The sequence below is a fragment of the Peromyscus californicus genome, unplaced genomic scaffold (genome assembly GCF_007827085.1).
Source record: "Peromyscus californicus insignis strain IS unplaced genomic scaffold, ASM782708v3 Scaffold_7__1_contigs__length_154581171, whole genome shotgun sequence".
NCBI classification, from domain to species: Eukaryota; Metazoa; Chordata; class Mammalia; order Rodentia; family Cricetidae; genus Peromyscus; species Peromyscus californicus.
This window is the reverse complement of record NW_026294595.1, coordinates 62,629,052-62,649,292: the sequence shown is the minus strand read 5'-3', so window position 1 is coordinate 62,649,292 and position 20,241 is coordinate 62,629,052. Positions and strand designations below refer to the sequence as shown.

The 20,241-nt window shown below is 35.9% G+C and overlaps 2 protein-coding genes across 2 annotated transcripts; both read right to left on the bottom strand.

The window, feature by feature from the left end:
• Positions 1-4,050: 4,050 nt before the first annotated feature.
• LOC128101274 (olfactory receptor 5M3-like) lies at positions 4,051-4,983 on the bottom strand. The gene has a single exon (XM_052724247.1). It carries the CDS (start codon positions 4,981-4,983, stop codon positions 4,051-4,053), a length of 933 nt encoding a protein of 310 aa, XP_052580207.1.
• Positions 4,984-12,753: 7,770 nt separating this feature from the next.
• Positions 12,754-13,695, bottom strand: LOC128101273 (olfactory receptor 5M8). The gene has a single exon (XM_052724246.1). The coding sequence runs from the start codon at positions 13,693-13,695 to the stop codon at positions 12,754-12,756; it is 942 nt and encodes a 313-aa protein (XP_052580206.1).
• Positions 13,696-20,241: the final 6,546 nt, after the last annotated feature.

Here is a 20,241-nt window from a genome sequence, read left to right as displayed (position 1 = left end):
ACTCATTATTTTTCATCACTTTAACACAAGTATACCTTGCCCCCAAGATTCTGCTGTTTTGATAGTTTTCACATTATTTTCTCTTATTATAACTGGATATGAGCCTGGGAAATTTACACAGAAAAAAATGACTGCGTGGATCTTAGTGCTAGAGGTTGCAGGGACTAGAATCGAGGAGCTGCACTTAATTCTACTCCATGGATGAGGAAGAATTGTAGTAGAATATTATTTTAAGGTGTGCTATTTTTGCTTGTTTTGCATTTGTTTTGTTTTGTTTTTTTTGTTTTGTTTTGTTTTGTTTTTTAGGTTTTTTGAGACAGGGTTTCTCTGTGTAGCTTTGCGCCTTTCCTGGAACTCACTTTGTAGCCCAGGCTGGCCTCGAACTCACAGAGATCCGCCTGCCTCTGCCTCCCGAGTGCTGGGATTAAAGGCGTGCGCCACCACCGCCCGGCATGTTTTGCATTTGTTTAACTCTGTGAAGCTGTGTTACTGTGCCCGTGTAAAACACTGATGTTCTAATTAAGAACTGGTCAATAGCAAGGCAGGAGAAAGGATAGGTGAGGCTGGCAGGCAGAGAGAATATATAGAGGGAGAAATCTGGGAGGATGGAGAAGGAGCCAGAGAAGGGGATGCCATAAGGGGCCAGCCACCCAGATACACAAACAGTAAGCCATGCAGTAAGAGTAAGAATTACAGAAGTAAGAGAACGGGAAAAGTCCAGAGGCAAAAAGTAGACAGGATAAGTTAAGATAAGGAAAGCTGGCTAGAAAATAAGCCAAGCTAAGGAGGTCATGAAAGAGATTTTATAATCCCCCTTCTCACCATATGGTTCACAGCATTCTCCTGCAGACTCAAGGAAATGTGTGTATATGCAGCTTTTAGATCAACAAAAATAAAAGATACAATGGAGGGTAAACCCTAGGAAACTGTGACTAGGCTTACACTAGTGTACAACTGTCTGTCCACCTGTCCTTTCTCACCAAAGTGAAAATGTGATTGTAATCAGATTACCTATATGAGTCTAGAACCCTACATCAGAAATAGGAGTTGTTTTTATCATAGCACCGATGAGACAAGGAAAATAAAGAATGGTAAGTCAAATTATATAATCTTTGAAAATATAAATTTGTTTATGAACACAGGAAGAAAACAAATAACCTTTAAACGGAACACACAGCATATATAATAGGTGATCGGCTCACTAATGTGGCTAGCAAACCTGCTCCCGAAGGCGTGTTCCATGGAGAGCAGCGATAGATGATCGGTTCACTGTTGTGGTTACCACACACTAGGCCTGTTCACATAGAGTACATGATGTAGTTATTGAAGGTTGGTAAACACAGAAATATCTTCTTTCAGAGAATTTGAAGTTCAATGAAATAACATTATTCAAGCCTAATTAGAATAATCACTTTATTTCAGACATAATCTGCCTGTTCAGAGTGGTATGGTCGTTGAACAGAAAACAATACTAATGAATAGAATTCAGATAATTCAAATGTCCAAGTAGTGTGTTGTGATACTTAACTCTATTATTATTCAAATATACCTAACTTTAAAAAGTTATGAAATTTTCTGTCTTTTAAAAATTGATCAAGTTTTATCATCTAAAGTCAAGATCTAGCTAACGAAAATTAGGCATTAAGATAAAGTAGGTATTTTGGGGTTGCAAACTTCATTGTATTGGAATAAAGGAAAAGACTATAAATAAAATTAGCACATGACATGACAAAAGAGTACAATAAAAACACGGTATTGTGATTCCTTGCTTTCTAAAATAAAATGTATTTATTGAAGTAATACACATTTAAGAATTAAAAACTCACCTATTATACAGTTAATTTAAGCTGCTTACAATTTATAATTCACAATATTAATAAGATCAAAAATCCAGAATCAGGGAATTTGGCTCCAAAGATAACATTATACCTAAACAGTTTGAAATAACCTCTAATTTTTCAACAGAACTTTTTATTTGTAAAATCAGACCGAATTACATAGGTTTTTTTAACAATTGGCTTCAGAAATTCCAGTTGTGAAAAAGATTTCTGAACTGTCAATTATCGGTGGCCTTAGGGAAAGGCTGCTCCAAGGCCACCTCCAGGGTACTGCAAGGAAGTCCATGAAGGCAGTGAGGGCTAGACTTTCTCTATCTGAGGGTATTTAGAAATAAGTTTCTATCTATCTGACTGGTAAAATAAGAAAATGCACATGCTTTCTGATGTTAACTTTCTCTTTTACTTCATCTTAAAAATGGTCTCTGACTCTTTCTGTCTCCATACAGCCACATATCTCCACATTGCTACATTCTATACATACAGCTCAGCTAAATGTCTTTCTTTAGGTACATATGACCATACATCTTTATGCACAGTTACATCTGTTTTCACATGTCTGCACATCTATCTTTTACATAAATTTCTCTTCTATATCTTTTTTTTATACAGCTTCATCTTCCTTACCTCCACACAGTTACAAATCTCCACACAGTCACAGCTAAGCATCTCTCACCACAGAGCACTTTACACAGTTCCCAGGCATAGCTCCTCTAAGTAGCAGCAGCTCGTTCACATAGCTCTTTCTCTCTCTCTAGCTTACACACACATAGTTCTACATTATTCACTCACGCCTTACTCATCATTCACTCTGTCACCTACTCACTCCCTCACACTTCTCTCATGCTTCTTCTTCTTCATTTGTCCCTCAGCACGTGTGCTCTCTCTCTCTCTCTCTCTCTCTCTCTCTCTCTCTCTCTCTCTCTCTCTCTCTCTGTCTCTGTCTCTCTCTCTCTCTCTCTCTCTCTCTCTCTCTCTCTCTCTCTCTCTCTCTCTCTCTCTCTCTCTCTCACACACACACACACACACACACACTTCACGCACATTCTGCAGGAGCTCTCACAAAGCTCTGCACAGCCATCTCTCTCCATTCTACCACTGCTGCTCTCTCTGCCAACTTCTGGACAATTATAAGTCACATTTTCAGAGCCCTACCCATTGTCAAAATATAAGCTAAGTCACATAGTTTCTCTGAGGCTAGATGAGGACTCAGAGGCTTCCAGTCTGAGGAAACAAGACCAGCTGAGGGATTGATGAGGTGAGGTTAGCTGTAGCCTGCTCTGTCTCTCTGATCTTTCATCATTCACCCCAATACCTGGTTCCAGGTTTATTTTTATTAATAAGACCTTTGAAGATTCATATTACAGTGGGTTTTTGTTTTTGTTTTGTTTTTTTACTTTCTCAATCTTGATCTTCATCTCCATCCTGGGATCTAGTCAGAATATCATTTTCAGCCATTTCATCAATATGGATACTTTCAAATGTATTGGGTTTATATTACTTTTTTCAATTAATTTATTCATTTTATTTCATTTCCCAGACCATCAATATTTTGAGTGCAAAAGAGAAAAGTCAGTGAATCCAAAAACCACTGTACAAATGATTTTATTTTTTAAGTAATGAAATTAATAGAGGAAGTGAAGCTGTATCCACTCAACCAGAAACTGAAACTTTGTCACGTGGTTTCTTTAGCCAAACAACAATCATACAGTCTACTTAACTAAATGGCATTCGGCACCACCAGGAGGCATAGCGGTGGCACCTGAGAAAGTTACAAGCAGAAAACAACTGGTTTCCACAGCCCACGACCCCACGGCTTTGCCAGGTGGGACTCCCTCCCCATCAGGGATTATACGTCTGGTGAGTCTACTTATCAAACACTAATTGTCACCTGCTGTCACCCCATGGCCCTCAGCAATCAATTTAACTATTAAATTTGAAATTGGTTAGAAGCCCAAATGTGTGTGTATGATGTTGGTGGTGTTTAATAACTAGTATGTCATGACCCAAAGCCTTTTGCAGCATGTTTTTCTAAGCTCTGCACAATTTTTCTATTTTTAATATGAAATAAATGTATGACAACATCAAAGAATAACAACTATTATTTTAAAAATTCACAAACAAAATTTTATATTTAATCAAAATAAAAATAAATTCAACGCCATCCAAAAGTGTTTTCTTATGAATATTGAGTATCATTGTACAGTTTAATTTTCTATTTTTCTGAAAATGCTCTAGTGATGACCTTGCTCATGGCTTCTTTGACATCTTTGTTCCTAAGACTGTAGATCATGGGATTCAACATAGGAATAACTGTGGTGTAAAACACAGCTACCATTTTCCCCTGCTCCACAGACTCCTCAGTTGGGCTTCGGAGATACATGAAGAAAAGGGTTCCATAAAATATGGTGACAGCTGTCAAGTGGGAACCACATGTGGAGAAGGCTTTTTTCCTTCCTTCTGCAGAACGCATCTTTACGATAGCAATAAGGATGAATATGTAAGAGACAATAATAACAAGTAAGGAGTAAGAGAAGTTGAGACCCGCTAAGGTGCGCATGGTGTATTCTTTAATGAAGGTCCCAGCACAGGCCATCTTGATTAGAGCTGGGTCTGCACAGTAGAAGTGGTTAATCTCAATGTTCCCACAGAAGTACAAACCATGAGTCCACAATGTAGATATTAAACTGATAAAGAAGCCATAGATGTAAGGGAAGGAGATCAGTCGTATACACACAGTTCGTGACATTCTGCTGCTATAGAGCAGAGGGTTGCCAATTGCCATGTACCTGTCAAATGCCATCACTGCCAGGATGAAAACTTCCACATGAACAAAGGCAATGAAGAAGAAACACTGCACTATGCACCCAGGGTAGGAGATGGTTTTCACTTCCGACACTAGATTTTCCAACATTTTAGGGGTGACATTAGAAGAGAACCACACATCTGCAAAAGACAGGTGACCGAGAAAAAAATACATGGGACTGCTGAGCTGAGGGCTGATCCTGATTAATATGATCATTCCAATGTTGCCAAGCAGGGTGACAATGTAGACCATCAAGAAAACTATAAAAAAGAGGAGCTGCAGCTCAGGACGACTAGTCAACCCTAGAAGGATAAATTCTGTTACATCAGTGAAATTGGGCATTTTCTTAAATCTCATCCAGAGACAGAAGCATTCTATCTGATAAAACAAAGAAAAGCAGTAAGTATGATGTGGAATATAGACAATCCAGACATTTGTGTTGATATAACATTTTCCTAACTCATTTTCTTCAGAGAGCACTGATGCCTTTATTTATCTCTCTTCTCTTGCATATGCCATATTTCATAGTATTTTGCGCAATGCATGTATACATACATATATACATACATACATTATAGTTTTTACACTATAAGATCATAAAATACCATAATCACAATATTCTGCTTTACTTGCTTAGAACAAACATTTTACATATATATAAATATGCATATATATGAAATATATATATGATTTCAGTGACGTATATAGAGTTTAGTCATACCTTAGAAATGCATCAAAAGATACTGCAAAATGAGAGTAAAATATAAGCCTCTACTAGGTCTTTAAGTAGTAACTTTATTTTTTAAAGAACCCTAAGACATTATTGAATATTTGTCAATCATGTCTCCATTATGAACCAATCCATGAGAATCACCCCAAGTTTCATCTTTTCTCTGAAATTTATACTTTTGAATTTAACAAGGCAACAATTTTTAAGCAATCTTTGTCTTCTTTCATTTCAGTTAGAACTCTGAGTAACAAAAATATACATATATGTAATAACAGTTGGTGAACGAAGAGGCCATGGATTTGAAGGAAAATGGAGAGGTACTGGTATATGTGAGAGTTTGGAGGGAGGAAAGGAAAGGGAGAAATGTTTTGATCATACTATAAACTCAAAAGAAAGATAAAAAGGAATTGAGTGACCCTAAATATTATTCACTAATAAGTGTTTATAACTTAAATTAATGGCATTTCTAAAGTGTACTAGCAAGCTACAGAAATCAGAAATCTGTGGTGTGTGTAGTGAAGGAGTTTCCATTTCTGACTATATAAGATTAAGGGACATTCCCTCAGAAGTTTATTTCTTTCTCTCAAAATAACATTCTTATGGAGGACTAAATAAGACACAAGTAATGAGAATAAATGTTTAAAACAGCATAACACTGAGCATTGTTAAGCAATACTGATTTATAAATCATCACCTCTCCTTAGTATATCAGTAATCATTTCTGCTACATCCCCCTACTATTAACTTTGCATTGAGTTTCCTACCCACAGGTTATTTCACTGCTGCCAAGCCATCATTTAATCTAATATTGCTCACTAAATTCAGTTTATGCATATGACATTATCTTTCCTAACAATATAAATTGAATATCATTATCTTTGAAGCTATGTTAACTTTAAAGCTATATTTAACTACTTACTTTGTTTATTTTAATGTTTTCCAGAAAACTCACTGGTTCTCCTTCCATGTACCAGTAACAACTATTAATGGTGTATTTCTTGTGTAGAGAAATCATTTTCCTACTCATTTAGAATCTATTCTCCTCCCCTTCTTCCATCATGTACTTCATGTTCCATCAATTCCTACCATTTTTGATGAGACTTTATGTGATGGGTGAGTGACAGAGATAGAAAAAATAAGAAATTATTTTCTTTTTATGTTTCAAATGGTTGAAGTCAACAAAAATGTACAGTTTAGACAGTAATTAGCAAAACATAAAGGACTAATAGATGGATTTTTAAGCTGTGAATTCATAGAAGAAAGAAATCAAGACAAATCTTTTAATACATCTTTATTTCACCAGAAGATATACATTAATCCTTTTGACCTCCTCCAAATAATTGACCATGCTGCACATTTATAGCTGATAAAATTGTTTATCTTGTCTGTCTGCTCAATTCAGGTACATTGAAAGTATTTTAATAATATTTTGTACTTTGTAGGATATCACTGGTTTATTTACTGCTAAACCTCTTATGGTTACATGAGCTTTTTAAAATTTTTATTAATTAATTAACTAGTTTTTTCCCCAGCACATCACAGTCCCCCCCCCATCTCTCTCCACTCCTCTCAATTCCTCCCCTCAATCTCCTCCCCCATCTACTCTTGCTCCTTTCTATTTCAGAAAAGTGTAGGTCTCCCATGTATGTCACCCAGCCATGGCATATCAAGTTGCAGAAAGACTAGACATCTCCTCTCCTGTTAGGATGGATGAAGCCACCAGTAGGAGGAGAGGGTTCCAAAAGCAAGTAACACAGTCAGAGACAGACCCTACTCCCTCTGTTAGGAGTCCCACAAGAAGACCAAGCCACACAACTGTAACATATGTACAAAGTACCTACGTCAGTCCCATGCACGTTTTCTAGTTCGTGGTTCAGTCTCTGATCCCAGGTTAGCTGATTCTATGGGTTTCCTTGTGGTGTACAGAAACTTTTTTTCATTTGCTCCTTTTTTACTTAAGGCAAATCAATACATGAAATACAAGAAAAGAAAATGTGTGTGTTGTGCTTTTTATTATTTTTTTATTTGCTGTTTAAAAATTTTGGTTTGCTTTGATTTTTTGGCCATTTGTAGCTAAAGAGGGAGAAAAGGTATAGAGTTAGATGGCTGGGGAGGTAGGGAGGGTCTGGGAGGAGTAGGGGAGGGAAAACTGTTTTCAGAGTATATTATATGAAAGGAACGATTTTCAGAAACAAATTCAGTTAAAAGAAAGTGATGATAACAGGGTACTAGTATCTAACTACTGAGTGTATCAGTATGTCAAGACAAATGAAACATCTTGGGCTCCAACGAGCCTTCAAAATTTAGTTTTTGTTCAATGACTAGATTGAACTGGAAATGAGATCAAATTACTGATGCCTTGATGAAACCTGCCTACATCTTTACCAGCTCTTGGCCTGTGGTATAGTATAGGAACAGGTGCCTAGCAGTTTGAGAATTCCCTTGTTTGAGAATTCTGGGAAACACCCTGGTCCCTAACAAACCAGGTCATCATTGTACAAGGTGTCAGAGCTAATGACTGAAGCTGCCAACTCTTAGAGGCACCTGCAGAATTCTATCTCTGACAGAGCAGAGATGTATACAAAATGGTGAGCACAACTGACCAGTGTCTCAGACTGTCTCCAGACTAAATCCAAATAATTAACATGAAGAGAAAACATGTTTTTTTTGTTGGTTTATTTTAAGGATCCATGGGTTTTTTGGCTTTTTGACACTTCTTAATGTAATGTGAACAAAAACTTCATTCACTTTGAACATTATGTTACTGATATCCTACAAATGTTACTACTGTAAATAAGCTCAGTTCTGACTTATGTATATGTGACAGAAAGACAGACAAATTAATATTAGCACAAGTTTGAAAGAACCACAATATAAATGAAACATACTTCTTAATTACTGCTTGATAACACTCTGACAGGTTTCTTGTGGTTTGCCTAGTTTATTCCTGTCCCATAAGATAAGATTCTCATCCTTAGATTGGAGCAGCAGACTGAAAGAGCCATGCACAACACACTCCCATTATGTCTGTGAAGTTTATCCAACCCTCCCATTTAAAACTTCTGTTTGTCTTTTGGTGAATGGGTACATGAACGTGGTTACTTAAATCATATCCATTCCCTGTCCTTTTACAACTCCTCTCTGTACACATTCTCCACAGAAGATCCTCAGCAAAATATTCTATTGTTCCTCAGAATGTTAAGGGCAGTCCAGAGCGCTGACACTTTAGACTGGTTTTGCTGAAAAGGAAGCAAGCAGATAAGCTGTGTGATGAACCTACCTGTACATGAAGTATGAATGTTCTCAAGATCATTGCATCTGTCAGCATCAATGAGTAACTTGGGCACATTTATAAGAACCTAACTGCCTGCCATGTAAAACTTACAGAAGGACCCAGAAGATTCAATTAAAATGTTCCATATTACATCATCTATCTGCATATCAGAAAAGTAACCTCAAGAGATGAACAACTCTCAGTAGAATTAGAACGTTAAATCTATGCTAACAGATTTTTCTCCTTCTTATTTTAAAATGTTTTCTGTGAATCTTGATGGATACATTGCATCCCTGATAAAGGCCATAGTTTCCCATGTGTTAACACCAGAATTGAACCATTTGGCAGTATATATATTTTAATAAGCAGTACTTCATAATAAGCAAATCCAGTATATTTTCTATTAGTGAAATCTGTTTTCCCATTTTTTTTCTAATAAGAAATAGATTCTTTAAAAGAAGGTAATGGGACTGAGGCAGTACCTCAGATGGTTAAGGGCTTGCTTGCATTCATGAGGACCTGAGATCAGTCCTCAAAAGCCACATTGTTTAAAAATCAAGGTTGCAAGAGATTGTATCTCAGAGCTGTAAAAGACAGAGATGAGTGGATCCCTTAGATGCACTGGAGAGCAAATCTAGCACACTGTGTCATATTCTGTCCAGTGGGAAGGCCTATCCCAGAAAAAAATGATAGACAGCACCTGTAAAATAATACCTGAGACTGACCTCTGGTGTCCACATACACATGTACACAAGCGTGTGCAAACTAGCATGCACAAATACATGTACATAGAAGCACTCACACGCACACATGTAATTAAAAACTAAAGTAGGAGCCATTTTCTACACCCACATGATTTGTTAACTTTGAGTTTCTTTTGTTTTGAAAAATTAAGTTTATTTCTCTAAAACACAGCTTAATTCTTCAATGGATGTTGACAGTTAATGGAATAAAATATCATTTTCATCAAATAATAATTCATGCCGTGCTTACCTGGTGGAAGAAAAGCCCTTGCAAACACTTTGAAAGCAGTACCTGAAGAGTCAGTTGGCATTTTAATGGAGAAACATTTGCTAGGGTATAGCTATATTCTTTCATTTTATTATGTTTTTAATTGAAGTAGAATTACATTGCTTCTCCCTCCCTTTCCCATCTCCCCTACTCTCAAGTTGTTAACATATTTGGTCATGATATTATTGTTGTATATGCATATATTATATATATGTAATATATAATACTGAGTCTGTTTTTGTTGTTTGTGTCCACTCTGCATTGGACAGTCAATAAGGGAGTTCATTACAGGGAAAGGCTAATTATTTCTCCTTCCAGCAATCAATAGTTGTCTATAGTTCTTTGTATAGGGGTGGGACCACCCCAAATTTCCCCCCTTCAGTGCTAACATGCCTGCTGATATTGCCATTGATCTGGTGTTTTTAATGGTTCATTCCCCAGACAGTGGAATCAAGGAGTGGGCAAGAACTTTAAGAGACAGAGAATACAGGGAGCTCAATGAAATTCCAGACATTTGCCCTTGAAAGAATATTATGACGCAACTCTCACCTTTCAGTTTCCTCTGAGAGATGAGCAGCATTGCCTCCTGATATGTTCTCTGCCAAGATGTGCAGTCTTAAAGAGTCTTAAAAACAGCTGGGTCAATCACAGACTGCATCGTCTAAATCTATAATCAGAATAAATTTTCTGACAGTATGAATTGATGACCTCAGATATTTTATACAGACACCAAAGCAACCACGGCCAAACATCTCAGATGTTTACGTAGTATCTCACTGTCACCATGGCCCAGAGTCCTTTACTACCTCTTAACAGAAGCACATCAGCCAGAGCCTTGGGGCTTTCAGGTCATTCTCTACCACGCCACCATGGCAACGTCTTTACATTCTCTGTTGCTCTTGTCAGTATCTGAGTTGTTTTTTTTTTAAACAAACCAGGTTTGTTTATGTGGCTACCTATCAGATTTACACACTCAGCAAATGACTCTTTCTGTTCTATTCATTGATGAATTGAAATTTGTCATATATTGCATTAACATCAATATAAATTGAAGGATGAAATTCTTTCACATTTCATTTTCATTTATTTAAGGTATACTTATATTATTTCTTCTCTTCCTCCCCCTAAATGCTCCCAGCCCCTCCCCAACTCACTCCCAAATTCATGGCCCCATTTTATTTAATCATTACTGTTATATATACATGTGTATGTATATATATATATATATATATATGTGTGTGTGTGTGTGTGTGTGTGTGTGTGTGTATGTATCTATATATCGTGTGTTATACATATTTATATGCATAAATATAAATATATATGCATTAATAAATACATAAATACCAACTCCTGAGTTCATTTAGTGTTGTGTGTTCAGGGCTGATCACTTGATAATGGCGAACCAATTAGGGGCTCATCCTGTGGAATGATTCCTCTTTTCTCAGTAGTCACTACAGGAGATTCTTTAGACAAATGATAGAAATCACTTTCTTCAGATTAACAACTTGGCAAAAAGCATATTAATTTAGGTGGGACCACTGATTACCCATTGTGTTAGAACCTGTAATAGAAATTGTATAGTTCAGTGGAAACTTGGGGTAAAGTAATTACAAAGATAAAACAAAAAATAAACCAACTAGAAATAAGTTTTATATTCACGAGGATCAAATTATTCAAAAATTACAATCATAGTATGAATTTAGTCCACAATGTGGTTACAATTAATATAGTTGCTGCTTGTTTCAGAGTATTATTTCAAAGACATAATTATTACATAACCATAATAAAATTAGTTTTAATTAAAAGAAATATTCAAACATTCTATTGCAAAATAAAAAGGAATTGCTGCAGGGCAAAAGTGAAGGAATTAGTAAAAAAAAAATACAAACACTTAAGTTTAATAAAAAGATACTACTAATCCCAGCACTCGGGAGGCAGAGCCAGGCGGATCTCTGTGAGTTTGAGGCCAGCCTGGTCTCCAAAGCGAGTTCCAGGAAAGGTGCAAAGCTACACAGAGAAACCCTGTCTCGAAAAACCAAAAAAAAAAAAAAAAAAAGATACTACTAAATCAAGTTCATATTAAAAAATAAGTAGATATAAATAATGATTTAAAATGGGCTAATTCTTCAAAGAAATAAAGATAAGTTATTCTGTGTAAAGAATTACGGGTGAAGTAGAAATGAAACAGACATTTAAATTCATTTTATAAGAGTATTTGACATTTATATATATGGTGCTTAGGCTTACTACAACTTGATATGCCATGTTTTGTTGAAACTCATCAGAAAATTGTCCTTTCCTAAACAGGGACAGGGAAGGAGTAGATTGGGGGAGTGAGGACCTGAGAGGAGAGGAGGAAGGGGAAACTGCAGCCAGCATGAAAAATAATAAATAAATAAATTTATCTTAGAAAACTATATGTATATTTAGTCACCAGTAATTTTAAAATTAAGTAGAACTAAATTCAGCCATTTGTATAAATGCATGGAAAAATTCTTACAGAACACAATATGTTGGAATCTGTGGTATTTGACACTCAGCCCATCAATAAGGATCATTTCATGTTGTAGAAACAAGCACACTCAACAGACAGCAACTCTCCTAAAAACAAAAGGTACCCTTCACTATCTTATATTACTAGTGTGTGTTGTCTTAGAATCCTATGCCATATCTTATGACCAAATAGCCAAGATTGTAAATATTGGTAGTCGTCGTGGCAAAGGAAAAAAATTATATACTAGAGAGAAACCAATGAGTGGTGTTAAAAATAAAGTGACATTTGCGAATTCTAATGTAATTCCTCTTTCAGAAGTAGCCACAAATCCAGGGTGGTGACAGATAAAGCTTCTATGTGCAGTAAGTGCAAAGAATATAAAATAAGTGCTGAGCAAAAAGAGAGACAAATACAGTTATGTAAAATTTTATAATCAAAATTTATGTTTGCATGTTAGAAAAGAATTAAACTTAAGCAATCAATCCCCTGCTCCCTATTGTCTTGCAACACTCTAATTTCTTGTCACTCTCTCATTTCCTGAAACTTAAAAAATAATAATACCTAGGAAAACTGCCAAGAATGCAAAAGAAAAATAGTTCTTTTTCAGAAAAATGCTCTTTTTGAAAATGCTGACAGTTCTTTGCTTATTGCTTCCTTCACATCTTTGTTCCTAAGGCTGTAAATCATGGGGTTCAACATGGGGATGACAGTGGTATAGAACACAGCGACCTTCTTGCCTTGTTCCACAGATTCTTTGGAGGTTGGTCTGAGGTACATGAAAAAAAGAGTTGCATAGAATATGGTAACAGCTGTCAGATGGGAGCCACAGGTGGAGAAAGCTTTGCGCTTCCCTTCTGTTGATTTGATCCTCATGATAGCAGGAAAAATATACAGATAGGAAGTGAGAATGATGAGCAGGGAGAGAGAGAGGTTGAAGCCAGCCACAACTAACATGGAGGTTTCTTTGTGGTAAGTGTCAGAGCAAGCCAACTTAATCAGTGGTGGGTCAGCACAGTAGAAGTGGTTGATTTTATTGTGGCCACAGAAAGCAAGGTTGTAAGTCCACATGGTCTCCATGAGACCAGTGAGTCCCCCATACACATAAGGCACTGTGACAAGGGATGTGCATACACTCCTGGACATCTTGCTACCGTAGAGCAGAGGGCTGCAAATAGCCATGTACCTATCAAAGGCCATCAGAGCCAGGATGTAGAACTCAACGTGGACCAAGGCAATGAAGAGGTAACACTGGATCAAGCATGCCGGGTAAGAAATAGTTTTCTTCTCTGAAAGGCAAATCTGGAGCATTTTTGGAGTCACGTTGGAGGAGAAGCACATATCCACAAAAGATAAGTGGCTCAGGAAAAAGTACATGGGAGTGTGGAGCCTGGCATTGGCCTGGATGAGCATGATCATGCCCAGGTTGCCTGCCACTGTGACCACATACACCACCAGAAACACCACAAAAAAGAGGATCTGAAGCTCCACCTGGCTGGTAAGTCCCAAGAGGATGAACTCTGTCACAGAGGTGAAGTTTCTTTTCATGATGGCCTGCAAGAAGAAATGGAAACCTTACGTTAGAATAGACATGCCATAAAGGGTCACCATTTAAATAGTTTCTCCTTCTGTGCTGACTCACTGATTAAGTTGGCTTGCTCTGACACTTACCGCAAAAGACAGTTCCATGTTCGTTGTGGCTGCCTTCCACCTCTCCCTCTCCCAGCTCTACAGAGTGCTTTCACTTTCATTTCTTTCTTTTCTTTTTCTATCACCTTTTTTTCCTATCTCAGTAGACTCCAATTTGTTTTAAAAAAACACTTGGCTACTGAGTCTTAATCTATTTGATAGAGTAATCTTTTTTGTATTTTTCTCTTAAACTATAAATACTCTTAGTCTAAATTAGAATTCTTACCTAACTGCATTTCTTCATTTTATATTTTAGTTTTAAACTTTATATCAATTTCTAGTTCTAAGATTTTTCCACTCATTGTAAATAGACAAATGAATTTTGCTACTTATGAAATTTAATTTTCCAGGTAATTTTATTCAAAGTAGGAATGACAGGAAGACATTGCCTGATAGATAGCATTGACTCTAGACCAAGACATGTAAAATATTTATGCTGTGTGTATGCAGGTTCCAATGATAACTTAAAACAATCTTAATTCTTTATAAAGTACAAAAAGTCAGTATGTTATATTTTCTAATTAGAGAAAATATTTTTAAAGTGAACAATTAATTGTAAATCCTATATTAATGGTTTTGGAAAGTTTCATAGTATTTTTTCAATTAACTCAGTAAACATTATATGGGCTAATTATTCAAATATCAGACCTAGATTGGGATATAAAAATGACTTGGTTTAGGATGATCATCTACAGTTGGGAATGCAGACAGATGCCTAGCAATCACTCAAATCACAGACTCGGATTTCAGACTCTGGGTGCAACATTCAATTTTACCCCATAATCATACACATATTGCTTCTCAAAGTAAGAGCTGATCTTAAAAAATAACTCATGGGGAAAGGGAAACAAAACTAAAACAAGCAAAATATAAAACAAGCAAACACAAAAAAATGTTAATTCTTTGTTTTTGTTTATTTTCAATTTGGATTTGTTACTGAGATCTGACTAACAGGATAAAACTCAGTGTACAATTGTAATCCACTCCTCCATGACATAGGCTAAGGTATTTTCTTGCCTTTCTCTGGTTGTGATGGAAACATGGTCCTGATTCATCCTCCATTTCAAGTCATCCTAGGAAGACTCTTCAGAGAGCAAATAGGGCAGGCAAAGTGAATCAGATAATCTACATTCTCAACACAGTGTAACTAGCTCAGAATTTTATATGAAGTTGAAATATTCTTCAAATTTTTCCTAGTGGTTGTTATTTTGCTTTGCTTCAGCAGGAATTCATCTTATTATGTAACTAGTATAAGCGCTGTAGGACTGAAGTTCATGATGTCAATAGAACTGACTGTAATTCAGATAAAACAATATGAAATGATTACTTTTGTTATTATTTATTTAATCCCTCATAGTTATACCTAAAATATATGGTATAAAATGGTGTGCTGGCTTTTATCTTCCTGAAGCCTAACTCTGGAGACCTTTTTAAACTGTCTGAAACCTGCTTTGCATTATGACATTTAGAAATACAAAATGTCCCTAAATACAGATACACGTAATATGACAAAATAATGGAAAGCAAGTGAAAGATATGTATACGTGTGTGTGTGTGTGTGTGTGTGTGTGTGTGCATTTATTTGACGCAAGAAGAATAAATGTTGCAACTGAAAACATTCATTCTTTTTTTTTTTTTTTTTTTTTTTTTTTTTTGGTTTTTCGAGACAGGGTTTCTCTGTGTAGCTTTGCGCCTTTCCTGGAACTCACTTGGTAGTCCAGGCTGGCCTCGAACTCACAGAGATCCACCTGGCTCTGCCTCCCGAGTGCTGGGATTAAAGGCGTGCGCCACCACCGCCCGGCACATTCGTTCTTTAAATCCCCACCTACTCATGACCTACAGAGACTCTTCACATGCTGTTCTTCAACAATTAATACCCAGGTTCATCAGTCTTCCCTGGTTCCTCTTACATCTCTTTCTTTTCTATGACTTATCTCCACCTTCTTTTTGCTCTGAAATGACCTATGAAACCTGCAATACTCATTTCCATAGAATTCTGAGCTACTAATCTATTCCTAGTTCCTAATCTTACCTCTTGGCATATTTTTGTTTATGTACAAATTGAGGTATTTTGCAAACCAAGAAATGGCTACATAGTAAGAGCCATCATCTTTATAATACTAAGTTTTCCTCTCTCTCCTTGCCAATTATTCTGAAAACTTACCTTGACAATGTATAGTGTGTATATGCACACAACATAACATGTGTAAATGTACATGTCTCCACATGTGCAGACATACAATGTACAGGTTTAAATTATTTCACTATGTGTGCATGTATGTTCGTGAGGTTAGGAAAGTGAAATGATTTTACAAAGGTTCATCAGTGTGTTTTGAGATGGCCCAAATCTTTAAACATCATTCTATTCTAAATATGTGCAGTAGTCACAGTACTGCACTCATCTTACAAACTCAAATCATTTTAAGAACTAAAAACATTTTACCAAAATCTCAAATGTGATATATATATATTGTTGTAGTTGTTGACAAATTTCTAAGAATCTAATTTCCTTATTTCATAAGGCTGTTGGAGGATTTTCATAGTTTACAAAGTATTTGATGATCTAACAATATGTAAAGTACACAAAACCCTTATAGGGATTTTCAGTTTTTTTAGTTTCTTGCTTCTCCTCTCTCTCTCTCTCTCTCTCTCTCTCTCTCTCTCTCTCTCTCTCTCTCTCTCTCTCTCTCTCCTTTCATATGTATATATATATAAATATATATACATATGTATATATAGTAGATAGTTAGATAGATAGATATAAATTTTATTTCAGCACTTATTTATTTAGAAATACTCTCTATATATAATACAGGCTGACCTTGAATTCACAATCTTCTGCTTGGCTTATGACTATTTGTTTAATATTCATAACAAACATTTCTAAGATCTTGAACCTTGGTACTATACATACACATAGATATGTGGAAATAAACATGATTTTATAATTATCTAGCTGTAATTACTTCTGTGAATAAATGCTTGTATTCCATGAAAAACAAAATGACTCATAAAGCTGCACTTTGGCTATTTTCTAACAACTTACCTGTAAATAACTATGGAAGTAGGGAAAACGAATGGGCCTTCAAGACCAATAAGTGAGAAAGATGTTTCTTATATTTATAGGGTAGACTTCCTTTCCCTACAACATTAAAAATAGAAAAAAACTGAAGTCATCAATCCCTCCAATTATAAATCCCAGAAGACAGCTCAGGTAGTTTTAATCTTGGGATTAGGAAGAACTAAATCATCTCTTCAGGGACTCCCTCTATCTTGGTAAGGATGTTATGACCACTGTCCTGCATGAGCTGGCATTGTGTAATCAACCAACCAGCACCAGTGCAGGAGATACAAGTTCCCTTCAAAATCACCATTCGGAGGCAATTTTAGCTCCTTGGTTTTGTTTGCTTATTTTACACTGTTCAGTGTTTAGGAAAATGAAAGAACAAGTGAATGAAAATGGAGAAATTTGAAACAAGTTCAATTAATTGAGGAAACTTCTTAAATTCATTGTTTTCCTAAGCCATACTATATATTTCATCGTCACTGAATTTCATAGAGGTTATGTGTTCTTAATAAATATGTCTAGTAAAGCACCTTAATTTCATAACCAGCATACTTAACACTCTTTTCAAGACTAATAATAATGGAAACTCATTAAAGATGTTATATTCATCTTCAAACCATTTACATGAAGGAGCTAAGCTATAGAAAAATAATGTTTTCTTTTTCTGTTGCAAAAGCTGTTAGATGCACTGGCTGTAAAAGGAAAGCATATAGGACAGAGTTAGTTCTTCCCATTTCATAAGTAAACATCCACTAAAATGAATTTTAAAAAATTGCACATTTACATCTAGATGAAACACACAAACCAAAGAAAGGTTTTTTTTGCCCCACTGAGTAGTTCTGTTTTTCTAAGCCAGTGGTTTTCAACCTGTTGGTTGTGACCCATTTGAGGATCAAGTGACCCTTTCACAGGGTCACCTATGACCATTTGCATATCAGATATTTATATTATGATTCACAATAGTAGCAAAAGCACAGTTATGAAGTAGCAATGAAAATAAATTTATGATTGGAGGTCACCACAACATGAGGAACTGTACTGAAGGGCCATAGCATTAGGAAAGTTGAGAATCGCTGTTATAAGGTATTCTTCTTGGTTCCTCACTTTAAAGTATAATAATAAACACAGTCATATATCCCTGATAAATTCTAGTTCAAAATCATGCAGATATCTATGTCTATTAATGTATGGAACTCTTAAGCTTAAGTGAGTGGGAATTCTTTGAAAACTTAGTGGAAGCATAGAAGTAGAGATCTTGAAAAAGAATAAAAATGACCATAGGAAGAAGACTTCATATGCTAGATAGATGATGGCTGACAGCCTATAGTCATTACTGCTCTCCTTGGAAACAAAACCATTTCTCTTTAAAGAATTCTTTAGCCTCATTCATATCTAAAAAATGACTCAACGAACATTATCCTAACATCACTGCTTAGATTAGAATGTTTGTGATTTCTCATTTATGCCAAGCAGATTAAGAGAAAATATGTACATATAACATTCTATGCCCTTCTTATCTCATTCTGTCTCAATCATCTTTCCTTTCATTCTAATGTGTGATTTGTGGATCAATCAAGTTGTCCTTAATGCATTTATTTGCTTTTCATGTATTTTGACCTTATTCCTCATACTTTAAAATTCACACACATATTTCACTACCCAGTTCAGCTGCTGTCTCCTCAAGATAAACACTTTAAACTATTTAGAATATTAGTTTTATAAACTATTCCAACTTTATTTCTTATCCAAAATTCATAAATAATAAATGTAGGGGTTAGCCAGCTGTTAAGATATTGTGTTCATTGTTTTTTATTGCTATAATCACTACCTGACAAAGTAATGTCAGAGAGCAAGGGTTTGTTTTGACTTACTGTTGAGTCAAATTTTCCTCATAGTATGGAAAGGGAAGTAGTTAATCATATTGAGCCACCAATCTGAAAGCAGAGAGAGAGGAATGTGAGTGCTCTGCTTGCTTCTTCAATTTTATTCAGGATAGGACCCTAGCCCATAGATAATGATTCCTATAGTTAATGCTAGTCTCCTCGCCTCAATTAAACCCATCTAGAAATTATCTCACAAACATGCCCATGGGTCTATTGTCTAGGTTATTCTACTATTGAAACTGACAGTCACCTGTCTGTTATAATTACGCATCCCATAACTGGGATAAACACAAGAAGAATTTACTGTGACTTGAGGCTCTTCTAGTCACTTAACCTAAATTAGTTCTGACCAACTGAAGGGCCATAGTGACATTTTGGGTTTCCTGGAAATAGTGTCACAAATGAAAAGCCAGAAGATAGGGGAGTGTGCAGATAAATGAAATGTTCCCTCCTGGACATAACATTTTTATTGAAACTCTGACTGCACAGGAGCCTTGTTACCTACACAAGACCTACTGATGATCAATCCAGAGTAAAATTCTGCTACAGATGCTCTCCAGGTCCCCTAACTTACTAAAGAGCTAATGGCAATGGATTGTTGCTGGAGGGTGGAGAATCATTTCTTCATGGAGGTTATGGCAAATGGTAGGATTCTCATGCTCCAGTGGATTTCTCACAACCATATACACATAGGCATCTCTGACTGAACTTACTACTAATCAGAAACAAGAGAAGACAAAAGGGCGTATATTGGTAGACAGTGTGGAAGGAATTGGAAGTGAATATGATTATATATGATTGTATACAAGCATGAAATTTTCAAAAATAAAGAACAATATTAGAAGGATTCAGATTTTTTTCTGTCTTTGTTCACAAAATAAAAAATTATTTTTTTTCTGTTACTCTTGCTTCACAAGTGAGAGAACCACTGTGGAAATTCTTCCCACTGCTAAAGATCTTGTACCTGTTACTCTTGCTGTTGTGATCAATTCCTATTAAATATAACAAAAATCAATTATTGTGGTTTATGATTCCAGAGAATGCAGTACATTGTGGCTTATACTTTCAACATTCAACCAATGCTGTTCAAGGCATGGTGTCAGAAGTTTGAGGCATTTGATTAATTGTGTCCAGAGACAGGAAACAGCAAGTTGAATGTTACTTTCTCAATTATTTCATTCTTGGATCCCAGCCTAGGGAAAAGTGCTACCTACATTTAGAGTTGGTTTTCCCTGCTTAGATAACCCAATCTAGACATAAAATTAACCATCATATTTGGTTTTGTAATAATAATACTTTTTTTACTTCTGTTTATTTGGCAGCTCAAAAGTGACAAGCACATAAACCAGATACATTTTCAGTTTTACCAATGATTCCTTCATTAAGATCACATTACTTCTTAATATTTGTTTGGTAGGATTAAACATCCAGCAAGTTTTCTGGCCAACCAAGTAG